Raw genomic sequence first — 18936 nt, 5'->3', positions numbered from 1 at the left:
GGCAGACTAGTTACAAATGGTCAACTGGTCTGCTTTCAGGTGCTTTGGTGTGTCCCTTGCGGCTACAGGAGGCGCCTTCACTGGAACAAAACTCTGAATTCCTGGCTGGGGTGGTCACTCACTCTCTCACTCGTAGTCAGTCCTGCAGCTCGTACCTTCAGGCTTTGGCCGCCCCCTGCACATGGTCAGGTGTCCAGCTGTTTCCTCTCCCTCCATCCTAACACTCTCACATCAGGTCCCCTTTCCCCCGCCCCCCCACAGGATGACTGAGGTGTGCAGCCCACAGCCGACCCCCTGGACCTCTGGACCCCCTGGACCCCCTGGACCTCTGGACCCCTGTGCCCCTGGACCTCTGGACTCCTGGACCCCTTGGACCCATGGACCCCTGGACCTCCTGGACCTCTGTACCCCCTGGACCCCTGGGCCCCTGGACCCCTGGACCTCTGGACCCCCTGGACCTCTGGACCCCTGTGCCCCTGGACCCCCTGGACCCCTGGACCCCCTGGACCTCTGGACCCCTGTGCCCCTGGACCTCTGGACTCCTGGACTCCTTGGACCCATGGACCCCTGGACCTCTGGACCCCCTGGACCTCGGGACCTCTGGACCTCTGGACTCCTGGACCCCTTGGACCCATGGACCCCTGGGCCCCTGGACCTCTGGACCTCCTGGAGCTCTGGACCCCTGGACCTCTGGACCCCCTGGACCTCCCGGAACCCTGGACCCCCTGGACCTCTGGACCCCCTGGACCTCTCGGACCCCTGGACCCTCTGGACCCCCTGGACCCCCTGGACCCCCTGGACTCCTGGACCCCCTGGACCCCTGGACCTCTGGACCCCCTGGGCCGCTGGACCCCCTGGACCTCTGGACGTCTGGACTCCTGGGCCCCCTGGACCACTGGACCCCCTGGACCCCTGGACCTCCCGGACCCCCTGGACCCGATTGCGCCACCTCTCACAATCTGCCCCGTTCCTGGCTTCTTTCATTCTCAAACCTTATTTCTAGGTCCCTTCACTCTCGCCGCTTCTCTCCCTTTCTACTCATTTCTTGTCTCAGCCCCCCCGGGGTGGGCTCCGTCCCTCCAGCTCTTGAGTCGCCTCCTTCAGATCCGGGGTGTTGTAAGGTCCCCCGGAAGCTTTGGGTGAGTGGGTCCCAAAGCTTGTTTCCCGCTTCAACGGGTGTCAAACAGGCGCGAAAACTTGTTTTCATCTCTTCCACGGCCACAACAGCTCCAGTATTTCATGAAAAATAATAATGGCTGTGACAGATAATGAATTTTAAAATAATAAACTAATATAGTGGACTAAAAAAAGAATTAAAAGAACAAGTTAAAACATCAAGCTAAACAAACATTGGCAAAGCCGATAGGTCTCACCTTTGAGACTGAGGGCCAGATGTAGTAAAATTCTGAATTGCGACCCGCAAATTGTGCGTCAGACCAACTCGCAATTTGCGAGTCGCAATTCAGAATGTGGGATGGTGTCCCTGACACCATCTGCGACTCGCAAGGGGGTCGCAAAGGCCCACCTCATTAATATTAATGAGGTGGGTCGCAATTGGCAGCACTCCCAGGGATGGTGGCCTGCTGGGGTCAGCGGACCTCCAAGTCCGTGACTGCTTTTCAATAAAGCAGTTTTTTCTTTTTGTAACGCAGCCCGTTCTCCTTAAAGGAAAACGAGATGCGTTCCAAAACGGACCACTGCCTGCTCTGAAAAAATGTTTGCTGTGAAATTCACAAAGGGGAAGGGGTCCCAGGGGGTCCCCGTCCCATTTGCGAATGAGTTACCACCAGTGTGACGCTGGTGCTAACTGCGATTGCGTTGTGACCGCGTTCGCGGTCACAACGCAATCTGGCACTGCACTGCGACCCGCAGTTAGGAAGGGGGCTCCCCTTCGTAACTGTGACTCGCAAACCCATTTTGCGATTCCGTAACCAGGTTACGGAGTCGCAAAAGGGGTTTTGTGCATTGCCAAGTGCAGTTTGCACATCGCAGTGGCAGGCCTGTGTAAGAATCGTCAGAGCTCCCTATGGGTGGCAAAAGAAATGCTGCAGCCCATAGGGATCTCCTGGAACCCCAATACCCTGGGTACCTCAGTACCATATACTAGGGAATTATAAGGGTGTTCCAGTAAGCCAATGTGAATTGGTGAAATTGGTCACTAGCCCGTTAGTGACAATTTGGAAAGCAGAGAGAGCATAACCACTGAGGTTCTGGTTAGCAGAGCCTCAGTGAGACAGTTAGTCATAACACAGGTAACACATACAGGGCACACTTATGAGCACTGGGGCCCTGGCTGGGAGGGTCCCAGTGACACATACAACTAAAACAACATATATACAGTGAAATATGGGGGTAACATGCCAGGCAAGATGGTACTTTCCTACACAAGGCAGGCTCACGCCTTAGTGTACTGAATAGCTTGCCGGATTCTGCTGTTCTCCTCGCCCAGCCCACAAGTCTCCCTGTATTGCGTGCATGGCACACCTGACTGAATGCAATCAATGCTGAGGTACTGATCATGACTTTGGGCGTGATTTAGACATTGGCAGACGAGTTACTTCGTCACAACAGTGAATGATATCCCGTCCACCAATATCTAAAGCCCATTATATACTCTGGGATTTATTGATGGACAGGATAGCCGTCACCATGGCGATAGAGTAACTTCTCCTTCAATACATGGATCGGGCCCTTCGTCGGGTTCGGGCATCGGCCGTCTTGGCCGTGACAAGGTGTAGACTTGGTCCGATGCAAGATGGCTGCTGGTCCATGACCTTGGCGTGGGTAGCGCACCTTTGTCCATCATTGTCCATTGCCACAATGGTGCACGCGCACCGGTGGTTGTCCAGTCGCTGGGGAGACATTACGGGTATGCACTCAGGCAACGCTCGATACGCTGCACGGCTCTCACAAATTCTTCAGTGTATCATGGTATCTCTTTGCATTAAGAAAATGTGATAACGGTCTTTATTTATTGTAGAAGTCTTCCCGCGTCCCCAAAGGAGCGGGTGGACCTTGAAACCTGCCCATGTGTAGAATTCATCTCACACAGAAGACCCAGGCAGGAGCAGGGCTGCACAGTATGTAGATGATCTGGTTTATCAGGTCAAAGAACCTGAGACAGAGATACATAGACGAGGGAGCACAGAAGCACACGGTGAGACAGAGCTACATAGATGAGGGAGCACAGAATCACACGGTGAGACAGAGCTACATAGAGGAGGGAGCACAGAAGCACTCGGTCAGACAGAGATACATAGACGAGGGAGCACAGAAGCACTCGGTGAGACAGAGATACATAGACGAGGGAGCACAGAAGCACTCGGTGAGACAGAGATACATAGACGAGGGAGCACAGAAGCACTCGGTGAGACAGAGATACATAGACGAGGGAGCACAGAAGCACACGGTGAGACAGAGCTATATACATGAGGGAGCACAGAATCACACGGTGAGACAGAGCTACATAGAGGAGGGAGCACAGAATCACACGGTGAGACAGAGCTACATAGAGGAGGGAGCACAGAAGCACTCGGTGAGACAGAGATACATAGACGAGGGAGCACAGAAGCACTCGGTGAGACAGAGATACATAGACGAGGGAGCACAGAAGCACACGGTGAGACAGAGATACATAGAGGAGGGAGCACAGAAGCACTCGGTGAGACAGAGCTACATAGACGAGGGAGCACAGAATCACACGGTGAGACAGAGCTACATAGAGGAGGGAGCACAGAATCACACAGAGCTTTAAAACGGTGCCTGTTTAATAGACGTGTTCCCAATTGGCATAGCTCAGTTTACATATAAGTCCCTAGCCTACTTACCGGAGGGACCTGGAGCCTGTAAGTTGAAGTGTCTCTCGTGGACTGCAGCACTGGTTGTGCCACCACAAGTATGAGAAGGTAAAACGTGGCTCCCAGTCTGACACTGCAGACTAGAAAGGCAGTTTAAAACTGCGAACTTGACTTCACCAACCCAGGTTCTTGTCTTGACGTTGATTCAACATCCTGTGATTCTGGGCAAATCACATCTTCTCCCAGAGCCTTAAAAAATGAGCGCGTGCTTGTGTAGTGTAACTACTGCTCATGTAAAGAAGTGAAGAAGGAATGCCCGCTGCACTGTGGAGCTGGAAAGTGAGGCTGCACCGGTGTGGCTGCACCTGCTGAACTTAGCAGCTAGCAACGAAGGGACGGTACCTGCTGTGTCCTGCTCATGGAGAAGTCACCCCAGAGCCCAGCAGAAGCAAGAGACGCCCAGGGTCAGTTGGCCAACAGGACAATCATCTTCACGCCACGGCCAAAGGCCACAGTGCGTCACCGAGGACTATGACGCACCCTGAGTCCGCTGGGCCCAGGAGAGTCACCAAAGGGCAGACTTGTCACCCACAAGACAAGTTATCGGCCAGGAATGGATGTGACCACAATATTGGGTGAGTGGTAGCCCAGCGGCAACCGTGGCTGGGACGTCCTCACCCCATCCACGGACCAAGCAGTGGCCACAGGAAACCCTTCATTGACTGCATCACATCCACAGGATCCTTGAGCATCTTCAGCATGCTGTATCCTCTGCATCAGGACCACTTGCATTGAAAAATACAGCAAAGGATAAAAGTAGGTGCAACTAACTGAGGGCTGCTTCACCTGCTGAGGCCACTATCTCTGAGCAGAAGGGGGCACAGAAGCACACGAGACAGAGCAACATGGAGAAGAAAGGGGCACAGAAGCACACGGTGAGACAGAGCAACATGGAGAAGGGGGCACAGAAGCACACAAGACAGAGTAACATGGAGAAGGGAGGGGCACAGAAGCGCACAAGACAGAGGAACATGGAGAAGGGGGCGCAGAAGCACACGGTGAGACAGAGCAACATGGAGAAGGGGGCACAGAAGCACACGAGACAGAGCAACATGGAGAAGGGGGCACAGAAGCACACGGTGAGACAGAGCAACATGGAGAAGGTGGCACAGAAGCACACGAGACAGAGGAACATGGAGAAGAAGGGAGCACAGAAGCAAACGGTGAGACAGAGCAACATGGAGAAGAAAGGGGCACAGAAGCACACAGTGAGACAGAGCAACATGGAGAAGGGGGCACAGAAGCACACGAGACAGAGTAACATGGAGAAGGGAGGGGCACAGAAGTGCACAAGACAGAGGAACATGGAGAAGAAGGGGGCACAGAAGCACACAGTGAAACAGAGCAACATGGAGAAGGGGAGCTCAGAAGCACAGGGCGAGACAGAGCAACGTGGAGAAGGGAGGGCACAGAAGCACACGAGACAGAGCAACATGGAGAAGGGAGGGGCACAGAAGCACACGAGACAGAGCAACATGGAGAAGGGGAGCTCAGAAGCACAGGGCGAGACAGAGCAACATGGAGAAGGGGGCACAGAAGCACACGAGAGAGAACAACATGTAGAAGGGGGGGCACAGAAGTACAAAGTGAGACAGAGCAACATGGAGGAGGGGCACAGAAGCACACAAGACATCACAACATGGAAAAGGGGGCACAGAAGCACACAAGACAGAGAAACATGGAGAATGGAGGTCACAGAAGCATACGAGACAGAGCAACACGGAGAAGGGGCACAGAAGCACAATAGACAGAGCAACAAGGAGAAGGGAGGGCACAGAAGTACACAGCAATACAGAGCAACAAATAGAAGGGGGCTCAGAAGCACATGAGACAAAGCAACATGGAGAAGGGGCACAGAAGCACACGAGACAGAGCAACATGGAGAAGGGGGGCACAGAAGTACACAGCGAGACAAAGCAACATGTAGAAGGGGGGCGCAGAAGTACACCGTGAGACAGAGCAACATGTAGAAGGGAGGCGCAGAAGCACATAGGACATAGCAACATGGAGAAGGGGACAAGGAAGCACATGAGAGAGCAACATGGAGAAGGGGGGCACAGAAGAACACTGCGAGACAGAGCAACATGGAGAAGGGGGACACAGAAGAACACAAGAAAGAGCAACATGGAGAAGGGGGCACAGAAGCACACAAGACAGAGCAACATGGGGGGACACAGAAGCACACGAGACAGAGCAACATGGAGAAGGGGGCACAGGAGCACACAAGACAGAGCAACATGGAGAAGGGGGGCTCAGAAGCACAGGAGACAGAGCAACATGGAGAAGGGGGGCTCAGAAGCATACCAGACAGAGGAACATGGAGAAGGGGGGCTCAGAAGCACACAGCAAGACAGAGCAACATGGAGAAGGGGGGCTCAGAAGCACAGAAGGCAGAGCAACATGGAGAATGGAGGTCACAGAAGCACACGACACAGAACAACATGTAAAAGGGGCGCTCAGAAGTACACCACGAGACAGACCAACATGGAGAAGGGAGGGCACAGAAGCACACAAGACAGAGCAACATGCAGAACGGGGCACAGAAGCACACAAGACAGAGCAACATGGAGAAGGGGGGGCACAGAAGCACACGACACAGAGCAACATGGAGAAGGGGGCACAGAAGCACACAATACAGAGCAATATGGAGAAGGGGGGCACAGAAGAAAACGAGACAGAGCAACATGGAGAAGGGGGCACAGAAGCACACAAGAGAGAGCAACGAGGAGAAGGGGGTTCATAGAATCACATGAGACAGAGCATCATGGAGAAGGGGGCGAGAAGCACACGAGAGAGAAGAACATGAGAAAAGCACATGACGAGACAGAGCAACATGGGGAAGGGGGCACAGAAGCACACGAGACAGAGCAACATGGAGAAGGGGGACGCAGAAGCACACGAGACAGAGGAACATGGAGAAGGGGTCACAGAAGTACACGAGAGAGCAACATGGAGAAGGGGCACAGAAGCACACAAGACCAAGCAACATGGAGAAGGGGGGCACAGAAGCACACGAGACAGAGCAACAAGGAGAAGGGGGATCACAGATGTACACCACGAGACAGAACAACATGGGGAAGGGGGTATAGAAGCACACGAGACAGCGCAACATGGAGAAGGGCACAGAAGTACACTGCGAGACAGAGCAACATGAAGAAGTGGGCACAGAAGCACACGAGACAGAGCAACATGGAGCAGGGAGGGCACAGAAGCACACAAGACAGAGCAACATGGAGAAGGGGGGTCACAGAAACACACAAGACACAGAGCAACATGGAGAAGAAGGGACACAGAAGCACACAGTGAGATAGAGCAACATGGAGAAGGGGGGGTCACAGAAGCACACGAGAGAGAGCAACATGTAGAAGGGGGCACAGAAGTACACAGCGAGACAGAGCAACATGGAGAAGGGGCACAGAAGCAACGAGAAAGAGCAACATGGAGAAGGGAGGGCACAGAAGTACACAGCAAGACAGAGCAACATGTAGAAGGGGGGCGCAGAAGCACATGGGACAAAGCAACATGGGGAAGGGGGCAAGGAAGCACACGAGACAGAGCAACATGGAGAAGGTGGGCACAGAAGTACACAGCAAGACAGAGCAACATGTAAAAGGGGGCGCAGAAGTACATCGCGAGACAGAGCAACATGTAGAAGGGGGATGCAGAAGCACATGGGACAAAGCAACATGGAGAAGGGGGCAAGGAAGCACACGACACAGAACAACATGTAAAAGGGGCGCTCAGAAGTACACCACGAGACAGACCAACATGGAGAAGGGAGGGCACAGAAGCACACAAGACAGAGCAACATGCAGAAGGGGGCACAGAAGCACACAAGACAGAGCAACATGGAGAAGGGGGGGCACAGAAGCACACGACACAGAGCAACATGGAGAAGGGGGCACAGAAGCACACAATACAGAGCAATATGGAGAAGGGGGGCACAGAAGAAAACGAGACAGAGCAAAATGGAGAAGGGGGCACAGAAGCACACAAGAGAGAGCAACGAGGAGAAGGGGGTTCATAGAATCACACGAGACAGAGCATCATGGAGAAGGGGGCGAGAAGCACACGAGAGAGAAGAACATGGAGAAAAGCACATGACGAGACAGAGCAACATGGAAAAGGAGGGGGCACAGAAGTGCACAAAACATAGAGCAACATGGAGAAGGGGGGCACAGAAGTACATGGAGAAGGGGGGCACAGAAGCACATGGAGAAGGGGGGCACAGAAGCACACGAGACAAAGCAACATGGAGAATGAGGCACAGAAGCACACAACACAGAGCAACATGGAGAAGGGGAGCACAGAAGCACACGAGACAGAGCAACATGGAGAAGGGGCACAGAAGCACACGACACAGAGCAACATGGAGAAGGGGAGCACAGAAGCACACGAGAGAGAGCAACATGGAGAAGGGGGGCACAGAAGCACATGGAGAAGGGGGGCACAGAAGCACACGACACAGAGCAACATGGAGAAGGGGGGCTCATGAGGGAGAAAGTTGAAGTTGGAGTAGGGTCCTCAGAGTCCTCATCACTGCCAGTTTGGGGGTTACCCCGGGGCCCCTGGGTTGCAAGGCACTGAAGAATCTGCTTTGGGGTAATGTTTACCTGTGGCTCACAGAAGGGGCGGGGCCAGAGACAGTGATATTCTTTTCTGTCAGGTTAGACTCGGTACATCCCACCTTTCACATGGTTAGAGGTGTCAGGAAGGCAGGACTCACAATGATGGAGATTACCAGTAAGTAATTGAGTCAGTAAGCCCCACGCACCTCATCAGACCAAAAGGTAGGACTCACAGTAAGGAAGATTACATGTCCAGTCAGTAATCCCACCACACCTCCTCAGATTACAAAGCAGGATGCACAGTAATGAAGATTACCAATAAGTGATCGAGTCCGTAATCCCCAGGCACATCAACAGATCACAAGGGTGGTCTCCCAGCAATGAAGATTAAAAGTAAGTAATCGAGTCAGTAATCCCACCACACCTCAATAGATCACAAGGCAGGACTCACAGTAATGAAGATTACCAAAGTAATCCAGTCAGTAATGCCCATGCATCTCAACAGATTACAAGGGAGGACGCACAGTAATGAAGATTGCCAGCAAGTAATCAAGTCAGTAATCCCCACGTGCCTCAACAGATCACAAGGCATGACACACAGTAATGAAGATTACTAGTAAGTAATCGAGTCAGTAATCTCCACGTGCCTCAACAGATCACGAGCAGGACTCACAGTAATAAAGATTAGTAATAAGTAATCAAGTCAGTAATTCCCACACATCTCAACAGATCAAGAGGTAGGATGCACAGTAATGAATATTACTAGTAAGTAAACGAGTCAGTAATCCCCACGCACCTCATCAGATCACAAGGCAGGACTCACAGTAATGAAGATTACAATTAAGTAATCGAGTCAGTAATCCCCACCCACCTCAACAGATCACAAGGCAGGACTCACAGTAATGAAGATTACCAAAGTAATCCAGTCAATAATCCCCATGCATCTCAACAGATCACAAGGGAGGACGCACAGTAATGAAGATTGCCAGCAAGTAATCAAGTCAGTAATCCCCACATGCCTCAACAGATCACAAGACATGACACACAGTAATGAAGATTACTAGTAAGTAATCAAGTCAGTAATCTCCACGTGCCTCAACAGATCATGAGGCAGGACTCACAGTAATGAAGATTACTAGTAAGTAATTGAGTCAGTAATCTCCATGCACCTCATCAGATCACAAGGCAGGACTCACAGTATTGAAGATTACTAGTAAGTAATTGAGTCAGTAATCTCCACGTGCCTCATCAGATCACAAGGCAGGACTCACAGTAATGAAGATTACCAATAAGTGATTGAGTCAGTAATCCCCAGGCACATCAACAGATCACAAGGGTGGACTCCCAGTAATGAAGATTAAAAGTAAGTAATCGAGTCAGTAATCCCACCACACCTCAAAAGATCACAAGGCAGAACTCACAATAATGAAGATTACCAAAGTAATCAAGTCAGTAATGCCCATGCATCTCAACAGATCACAAGGGAGGACGCACAGTAATGAAGATTGCCAGCAAGTAATCAAGTCAGTAATCCCCATGTGCCTCAACAGATCACAAGGCATGACACACAGTAATGAAGATTATTAGTAAGTAATCGAGTCAGTAATCTCCACGTGCCTCAACAGATCACAAGGCAGGACTCACAGTAATGAAGATTACTAGTAAGTAATTGAGTCAGTAATCTCCACGTGCCTTAACAGATCACGAGCAGGACTCACAGTAATGAAGATTAGTAGTAAATAATCAAGTCAGTAATTCCCACACATCTCAACAGATCAAGAGGTAGGACACACATTGATGAAGATTACTAGTAAGTAATCAAGTCAGTAATCCCCACGCACCTCTTCAGATCACAAGGCAGGACTCACAGTAATGAAGATTACAATTAAGTAATCGAGACAGTAATCCCCATACACCTCAACAGATCACAAGGCAGGACTCACAGTAATGAAGATTACCAAAGTAATCCAGTCAGTAATTGTAGGAAAGTACCATCTTGCCTGGCATGTTACCCCCATATTTCACTGTATATTTGTTGTTTTAGTTGTATGTGTCACTGGGACCCTGCCAGCCAGGGCCCCAGTGCTCATAAGTGTGCCCTGTATGTGTTACCTGTGAGATAACTAACTGTCTCACTGAGGCTCTGCTAACCAGAACCTCAGTGGTTATGCTCTCTCATTTCTTTCCAAATTGTCACTAACAGGCTAGTGACCAATTTCACCAATTTACATTGGCATACTGGAACACACTTATAATTCCCTAGTATATGGTACTGAGGTACCCAGTGTATTGGGGTTCCAGGAGATCCCTATGGGCTGCAGCATTTCTTTTGCTACCCATAGGGAGCTCTGACAATTCTTACACAGGCCTGCCACTGCAGCCTGAGTGAAATAACGTCCACGTTATTTCACAGCCATTTACCACTGCACTTAAGTAATTTATAAGTCACCTATATGTCTAACCTTTACCTGGTAAAGGTTGGGTGCTAAGTTACTTAGTGTGTGGGCACCCTGGCACTAGCCAAGGTGCCCCACCATTGTTCAGGGCAAATTCCCCGGACTTTGTGAGTGCAGGGACACCATTACACGTGTGCACTATACATATGTCACTACATATGTAAAGCATCACAATGGTAACTCCGAACATGGCCATGTAACATGTCTAAGATCATGGAATTGTCTCCCCAATGAGACAATTCCATGATCCCCCGAGTCTCTAGCACAGACCCGGGTACTGCCAAACTACCTTTCCCGGGGTTTCACTGCAGCTGCTGCTGCTGCCATCCCCTCAGACAGGTTTCTGCCCTCCTGGGGTCCAGCCAGGCTTGGCCCAGGAAGGCAGAACAAAGGACTTCCTCAGAGAGAGGGTGTGACACCCTCTCCCTTTGGAAAAAGGTGTCAGGGCTGGGGAGGAGTAGCCTCCCCCAGCCTCTGGAAATGCTTTGATGGGCACAGATGGTGCCCATCTCTGCATAAGCCAGTCTACACCGGTTCAGGGATCCCCCAGCCCTGCTCTGGCGCGAAACTGGACAAAGGAAAGGGGAGTGACCACTCCCCTGACCTGCACCTCCCCTGGGAGGTGCCCAGAGCTCCTCCAGTGTGCTCCAGACCTCTGCCATCTTGGAAACAGAGGTGCTGCTGGCCCACTGGACTGCTCTGAGTAGCCAGGGCCAGCAGGTGACGTCAGAGACTCCTTCTGATAGGCTCTTACCTGTGTTGCTAGCCTATCCTCCTTCCTAAGCAGCCAAACCTCCTTTTCTGGCTATTTAGGGTCTCTGCTTTGGGGAATTCTTTAGATAACGAATGCAAGAGCTAATCAGAGTTCCTCTGCATCTCTCTCTTCACCTTCTGCCAAGGAATCGACCGCTGACTGCTCTGGACGCCTGCAAAACCGCAATAAAGTAGCAAAGACGACTACTGTAACCTTGTATCGCTGATCCAGCTGCCTTCTCGACTGCTTTCCTGGTGGTGCATGCTGTGGGGGTAGTCTGCCTCCTCTCTGCACTAGAAGCTCCAAAGAAATCTCCCGTGGGTCGACGGAATCTTCCCCCTGCAACCGCAGGCACCAAAAGACTGCATCACCGGTCCTCTGGGTCCCCTCTCAGCACGACGAGCGTGGTCCCTGGAACTCAGCAACTCTGTCCAAGTGACTCCACAGTCCAGTGACTCTTCAGTCCAAGTTTGGTGGAGGTAAGCCCTTGCCTCCCCACGCTAGACTGCATTGCTGGGTGCCGCGTGATTTGCAGCTGCTCCGGCTCCTGTACACTCTTCCAGGATTTCCTTTGTGCACAGCCAAGCCTGGGTCCCTGACACTCTAACCTGCAGTGCACGACCTCCTGAGTTGTCCTCCGGCGTCGTGGGACCTTCTTTTGTGACTTCAGGTGAGCTCCGGTTCACTCCACTTCGTAGTGCCTGTTCCGGCACTTCTGCGGGTGCTGCTTGCTTCTGAGTGGGCTCTTTGTCTTGCTGGACGCCCCCTCTGTTTCCTCACGCAATTGGCGACATCCTGGTCCCTCCTGGGCCACAGCAGCATCCAAAAACCCTAACCGCGACCCTTGCAGCTAGCAAGGCTTGTTTGCGGTCTTTCTGCACGCTTCTTCACGACGTGGGACATCCATCCTCCAAAGGGGAAGTTCCTAGTCCTCTTCGTTCTTGCAGAATCCACAGCTTCTACCATCCAGTGGCAGCTTCTTTGCACCCACAGCTGGCATTTCCTGGGCATCTTCCCACTCCCGACTTGATCGTGACTCTTGGACTTGGTCCCCTTGTTCCACAGGTACTCTCGTCTGGAAATCCATTGTTGTTGCATTGCTCATGTTGGTCTTTCTTGCAGAATTCCCCTATCACGACTTCTGTGCTCTCTGGGGAACTTAGGTGCACTTTGCACTCACTTTTCAGGGTCTTGGGTTGGGCTATTTTTCTAACCCTCACTGTTTTCCTACAGTCCCAGCGACCCCCTACAAGCTCACATAGGTTTGGGGTCCATTCGTGGTTTGCATTCCACTTTTGGAGTATATGGTTTGTGTTGCCCCTATACCTACGTGCTCTCATTGCATTCTATTGTGACTATACATTGCTTGCACTGTTTTCTATTGCTATTACTGCATATTTTTGGTATTGTGTACATATATCTTGTGTATATTTGCTATCCTCATACTGAGGGTACTCACTGAGATACTTTTGGCATATTGTCATCAAAATAAAGTACCTTTATTTTTAGTGTATCTGTGTATTGTGTTTTCTTATGATATTGTGCATATGACACCAGTGGTATAGTAGGAGCTTCACACGTCTCCTAGTTCAGCCTAAGCTGCTCTGCTCAGCTACCTTTTCTATCAGCCTAAGCTGCTAGACACCCTATACACTAATAAGGGATAACTGGACCTGGTGCAGAGTGTAAGTACCCCTTGGTACCACTACAAACCAGGCCAGCCTCCTACAGTAATCCCCATGCATCTCAACAGATCACAAGGGAGGACGCACAGTACTGAAGATTGCCAGCAAATAATCAAGTCAGTAATCCCCATGTGCCTCAACAGATCACAAGACATGACACACAGTAATGAAGATTACTAGTAAGTAATCTAGTCAGTAATCTCCACGTGCCTCAACAGATCACAAGGCAGGACTCACAGTATTGAAGATTACGAGTAAGTAATTGAGTCAGTAAGCTCCAGGTGCCTCAACAGATCACGAGCAGGACTCACAGTAATGAAGATTAGTAGTAAATAATCAAGTCAGTAATTCCAAAACAAATCTCAACAGATCAAGAGGTAGGACGCACAGTAATGAAGATGACTAGTAAGTAATCGAGTCAGTAATCCCCCCGCACCTCATCAGATCACAAGGCAGGACTCACAGTAATGAAGATTACAATTAAGTAATCGAGTCAGTAATCCCCACACACCTCAACAGATCAAAAGGCAGGACTCACAGTAATGAAGATTACCAAAGTAATCCATTCAGTAATCCCCATGCATCTCAACAGATCACAAGGGAGGGCGCACAGTAATGAAGATTGCCAGCAAGTAATCAAGTCAGTAATCCCCACGTGCCTCAACAGATCACAAGGCATGACATACAGTAATGAAGATTACTAGTAAGTAATGGAGTCAGTAATCCCCATGTGCCTCAACAGATCATGAGACAGGACTCACAGTAATGAAGATTACTAGAAAGTAATTGAGTCAGTAATCCCCACACATCTCAACAGATCACGAGGCAGGATGCACAGTATTGAAGATTACTAGTAAGTAATTGAGTCAGTAAGCTCCCGGTGCCTCAACAGATCACGAGCAGGACTCACAGTAATGAAGATAGTGGTAAATAATCAAGTCAGTAATTCCAAAACACATCTCAACAGATCAAGAGGTAGGACGCATAGTAATGAAGATTACTAGTAAGTAATCGAGTCAGTTCTCCCCACGCACCTCATCAGATCACAAGGCAGGACTCATAGTAATGAAGATTACAATTAAGTAATCGAGTCAGTAATCCCCACACACCTCAACAGATCAAAAGGCAGGACTCACAGTAATGAAGATTACCAAAGTAATCCATTCAGTAATCCCCACACACCTCATCAGATCACAAGGCAGGACTCACAGTAATGAAGATTACAAGTAAGTAATCAAGTCAGTAACCCCCACACACCTCAACAGATCACAAGGCAAGACTCACAGTAATAAAGATTACCAGTAAGTAATCAAGTCAGTAATCCCCCATACATCTCATCAGATCACAAGGCATGACTCACAGTAAGAAAGATTACCAGCAAGTAATCAAGTCAGTAATCCCACCACACCTCAACAGATCACAAGAGGACTCACAGTACTGAAGATTACCAGTAAGTAATCTAGTAAGTAATCCCTATGTGCCTCAACAGATCACAAGGCACGACGCACAGTAATGGAGATTACCAGCAAGTAATCAAGTCACTAATCCCCACCACAGCTCAACAGATCACAAGGCAGGACACACAGTAATGAAGATTACCAGTAAGTAATCGAGTCAGTAATCCCCACGCACCTCAAACAGATCACGAGGCAGGACCCAAGTATTTCATATTGAGTAGGTTTTTGTAAGGCACTATGATGGGAGTCTCATCTTCTTGAGTTCTTGTAGCCTTCATCTGCTGTAAAGCTGACTTTTATTTAAACCTGTTTTTTCTAATATATACAGTGATTAATATTCTGTCGAGGCCGATTAACAAGTGCTCAAGAGGATAGAAAAAGCCTGGGACAATAGCGCCTCGGGCTAAAGAGAAGCACATAGCGCCAAGAAGCATCTGTATCTGCGAGCCTACACAGTGCATGCACGGGGGGCTCCCCCTCCCTTACCTTCCGACCCACGGGCCCTGGAAGTCCAGTTAATCCGGGCAGGCCGAGCGCTCCCTGAAAGGAGAGAAGAGGAAGGGCGTTAGAGAGAGGCCTCCCTGGACTCTGCCCCAAAATCACAGCTCACACCCTGACACCTCTAGAGAGCCGCAGGAGACTGTCCACCCACAGGAGACTGTCCCACCCGCAGGAGACTGTCACTGCTACAGGAAACTGTCCCACCTGCAGGAGACTGCCTACCCGCCGGAGACTGTCACTGCTACAGGAAACTGTCCCACCCACAGGAGACTGTCCCACCCGCAGGAGACTGCCCACCCGCAGGAGACTGTCACTGCTACAGGAGACTGTCACACCCGCAGGAGACTGCTCACCCGCAGGAGACTGTCACTCCTACAGGAGACAGTCACACCCGCAGAAGACAGTCACACCCGCAGGAGACTGTCACTCCTACAGGAGACAGTCACTCCTACAGGAGACAGTCACACCCGCAGGAGACAGTCACTCCTACAGGAGACTGTCACACCTACAGGAGACTGTCCCACCTGCAGGAGACTGCTCACTGGTATGAGACTGTCCCATCCACAGGAGACTGTCCCAGCTGCAGGACACTGTCCACCTGCAGGAGACTGTCCCACTGGTAGGAGACTGTCCCATCCACAGGAGACTGTCCCCTCCACAGGAGATTTCCCACCCGCTGGATACTGTCCCATCCACAGAAGATTGTCCCAGTTGCAGGACACTGTCCACCTGCAGGAGACTGCTCACTGGTAGGAGACTGTCCCACCCGCAGGAGACTGCTCACTGGTATGAGACTGTCCCATCCACAGGAGACTGTCCCACTCACAGCACCTCCACAGGCACCTAACTCCATGGTGCATTGCAGGCAGGATTGTTTTTGCACAGGAAGGACACCTTTCTGGACAAGAACAGCCCTTCCGAGAGATTATCCTCTTTCTACACGTGGGGCAGAATCGGGGTGGGGGGGCAGAAACCGGCATGCAGAATGCAGTGCACTTAGAAAGAGGAACCAACCAGAAGGAATAAAGAGACTTCTCTTCCTCGCCTCTAGCAGGAAGGGGGTACGAACAGGACGCATTCCCACATTTACTAGTCTTGATATAGCCGGCAATGTGCCAAAAGGCAAGGGTGGATGAATGGAACACTCCCGCCCCACCATGCAACGCCTTCCCAGCGCAGATTAATGCAAGGCAGCGGGTTGCGTGGAATTATTCTGTATTTACAAAGCCACACAGGGGCACAAGGTGGACTTGTGAGGCTTGGTAAATCTAACTTAAGGACTGAGGCCCTCATTGTGACCCTGGCGGTCTTCTGACCGCTGGGGCCATGGTGGCGGTTTCACCGCCGACAGGCTGGCAGTGAAGACCACCACATTATGAGTGTGGCGGGTTGGCCTCTGTATCGCCAGGGTGGTTGGAACCGCCGGCCCGGAGATTAGCATCTCCGACCCGGCGGTCCCATGAAGACCGCCGGCAGTATTTTCAGCTGGCTTTCCACCAGGGTTTCCACGGCGGTAGCACCGCCAGGAAAACTCTGGCGGAAAGGCTACTGCACTCACCTCAATATTCATACCCACATTCACCTCAATATTCATACATGCATTCAACCATGCATCCAACCGCGCATACACACATACATTCACACGCCCAAACACCCATACACATACGCATACACACATACATGCACACACACAGACAACACCCATACAAACATACATGCGCACATGCAAGCAACACACATTCACAGACGCACGCACAACACCGCCCACACACCCGCCCCCCTCCCCTGTTGGACGCCCAACTTACTTTATCCGGCAAGGAGGTCGTCCGGCAGGGAACTGGGAACAATCGCTTCCACCGCCGGCAGCGCCCCGCCATCAGGATACCGCCAGGCCGTATTACAGGTCGTAATATGGCCGGTGGAGTCCTTCTGGAGTGGGGCCAATGGTGGAACCGCCTATGCGCCTCTGCCCGCCACCATGATTACTGCACGGTTTCCATCCAAAATGTGGCGGAAATCCTGCAGTACTCGTAATATGGTGGGCGGAAGGTCTTCTGGCTCCCGTGGCTTTGGCAGTCTTCTGAAAAGACCACCAAAGTCATAATGAGGGCCTGAGTGTTGTGTCACCCGTGACGCAAGGGCAACGCAGTCCTTTGATAAATCTGGGCCTGGCGTCATGGAGACAAATACAGCATTATCTGCACACCTTAGGGAAGCAGCTTTGGGCTGCCCAGTTCTCAGTGCACCCCGAGCTGACCCTACAGCTTCTACTACTTGTTAATTGAGAATGAGAATAGTAGAGACGCGAGAGAGCAGCACCGACACACGCCCAAGGAACTGCGGTCGCGCCTATGGGACCCTGGCATACTCAAGCCATGTTTGCACTATGTAGTCTGTACAACAAACTAAGCAACCTCAGTGCAACGCCCTGGGCACTCAGTGGTGCCCATAGGAGACTTCCTGGGACACCTGGGCAGTCAGTGGTGCCCATAGGAGACTTCCTAGGACACCTGGGCAGTCAGTGATGCCCATAGGAGACTTCCCTCAACACCTAGGTAGCCAGTGATGCCCATAGGAGACTTCCTGGGATACCTGGGCACTCAGTGGTGACCATAGGAGACTTCCTGGGACACCTGGGCACTCAGTGATGCCCATAGGAGACTTACTGGGACACCTGGGCACTCAGTGGTGACCATAGGAGACTTCCCTCGACACCTACGTAGCCAGTGATGCCCATACGACACTTCCTGGGATACCTGGGCACTCAGTGGTGACCATAGGAGACTTCCTGGGGCACCTGGGCACTCAGTGGTGACCATAGGAGACTTCCTGGGGCACCTGGGCACTCAGTGATGCCCATAGGAGACTTACTGGGACACCTGGGCACTCAGTGGTGACCATAGGAGACTTCCTGGGACACCTGGGCACTCAGTGATGCCCATAGGAGACTTACTGGGACACCTGGGCAAGCACTCAGTGATGTCCATAGGAGACTTCATGAGACACCTGGGCAGTCAGTGATGCCCATAGGATACTTACTGGGACACCTGGGCACTCAGTGAGGTCCATAGGAGACTTCTTGGGACACCTGGGCACCCACTGGTGCCCATATGAGACTTACTGGGACACCTGGGCACTCAGTGGTGCCCACAGCAGACTTCCTGGGGCACCTGGGCACTCAGTGATGCCCATAGGAGACTTACTGGGACACCTGGGGCACTCAGTGGTGACCATAGGAGACTTCCTGGGATAGCTGGGCACTCAGTGATGCCCATAGGAGACTTACTGGGACACCTGGGCAGGCACTCAGTGATGTCCATAGGAGACTTCATGAGACACCTGGGCACTCAGTGATGCCCATAGGATACTTACTGGGACACCTGGGCAGGCACTCAGTGATGTCCATAGGAGACTTACTGGGCCACCTGGGCACTCAGTGATGTCCATAGGAGACTTCTTGGGACACCTGGGCACCCACTGGTGCCCATAAGAGACTTACTGGGACACCTGGGCACTCAGTGGTGCCCACAGGAGACTTACTGAGGCACCTGGGCAGCCAGTGATGCCCGTAGGAGACTTCCTGGGACACCTGGGCACTCAGTGATGTCCATAGGAGACTTCTTGGGACACCTGGGCACCCAGTGGTGCCCATAGGAGA

At 51.5% G+C, this 18936-nt stretch overlaps 1 protein-coding gene across 1 annotated transcript in view; it reads right to left on the bottom strand.

Annotated features, from left to right (window-relative positions):
* COL27A1 (collagen type XXVII alpha 1 chain) overlaps positions 1-18936 on the bottom strand; it is a 1169012-nt gene that overhangs the window by 805425 nt on the left and 344651 nt on the right. Inside the window, exon 7 of the mRNA XM_069236924.1 lies at positions 15264-15317. Coding sequence (XP_069093025.1) covers positions 15264-15317 — 54 coding nt within the window. The remainder of the gene's footprint in view (positions 1-15263; positions 15318-18936) is intronic.

Source organism: Pleurodeles waltl, chromosome 6 (genome assembly GCF_031143425.1).
Source record: "Pleurodeles waltl isolate 20211129_DDA chromosome 6, aPleWal1.hap1.20221129, whole genome shotgun sequence".
Classification (NCBI taxonomy): Eukaryota; Metazoa; Chordata; class Amphibia; order Caudata; family Salamandridae; genus Pleurodeles; species Pleurodeles waltl.
This window is presented reverse-complemented; position numbering and strand designations above follow the sequence as displayed.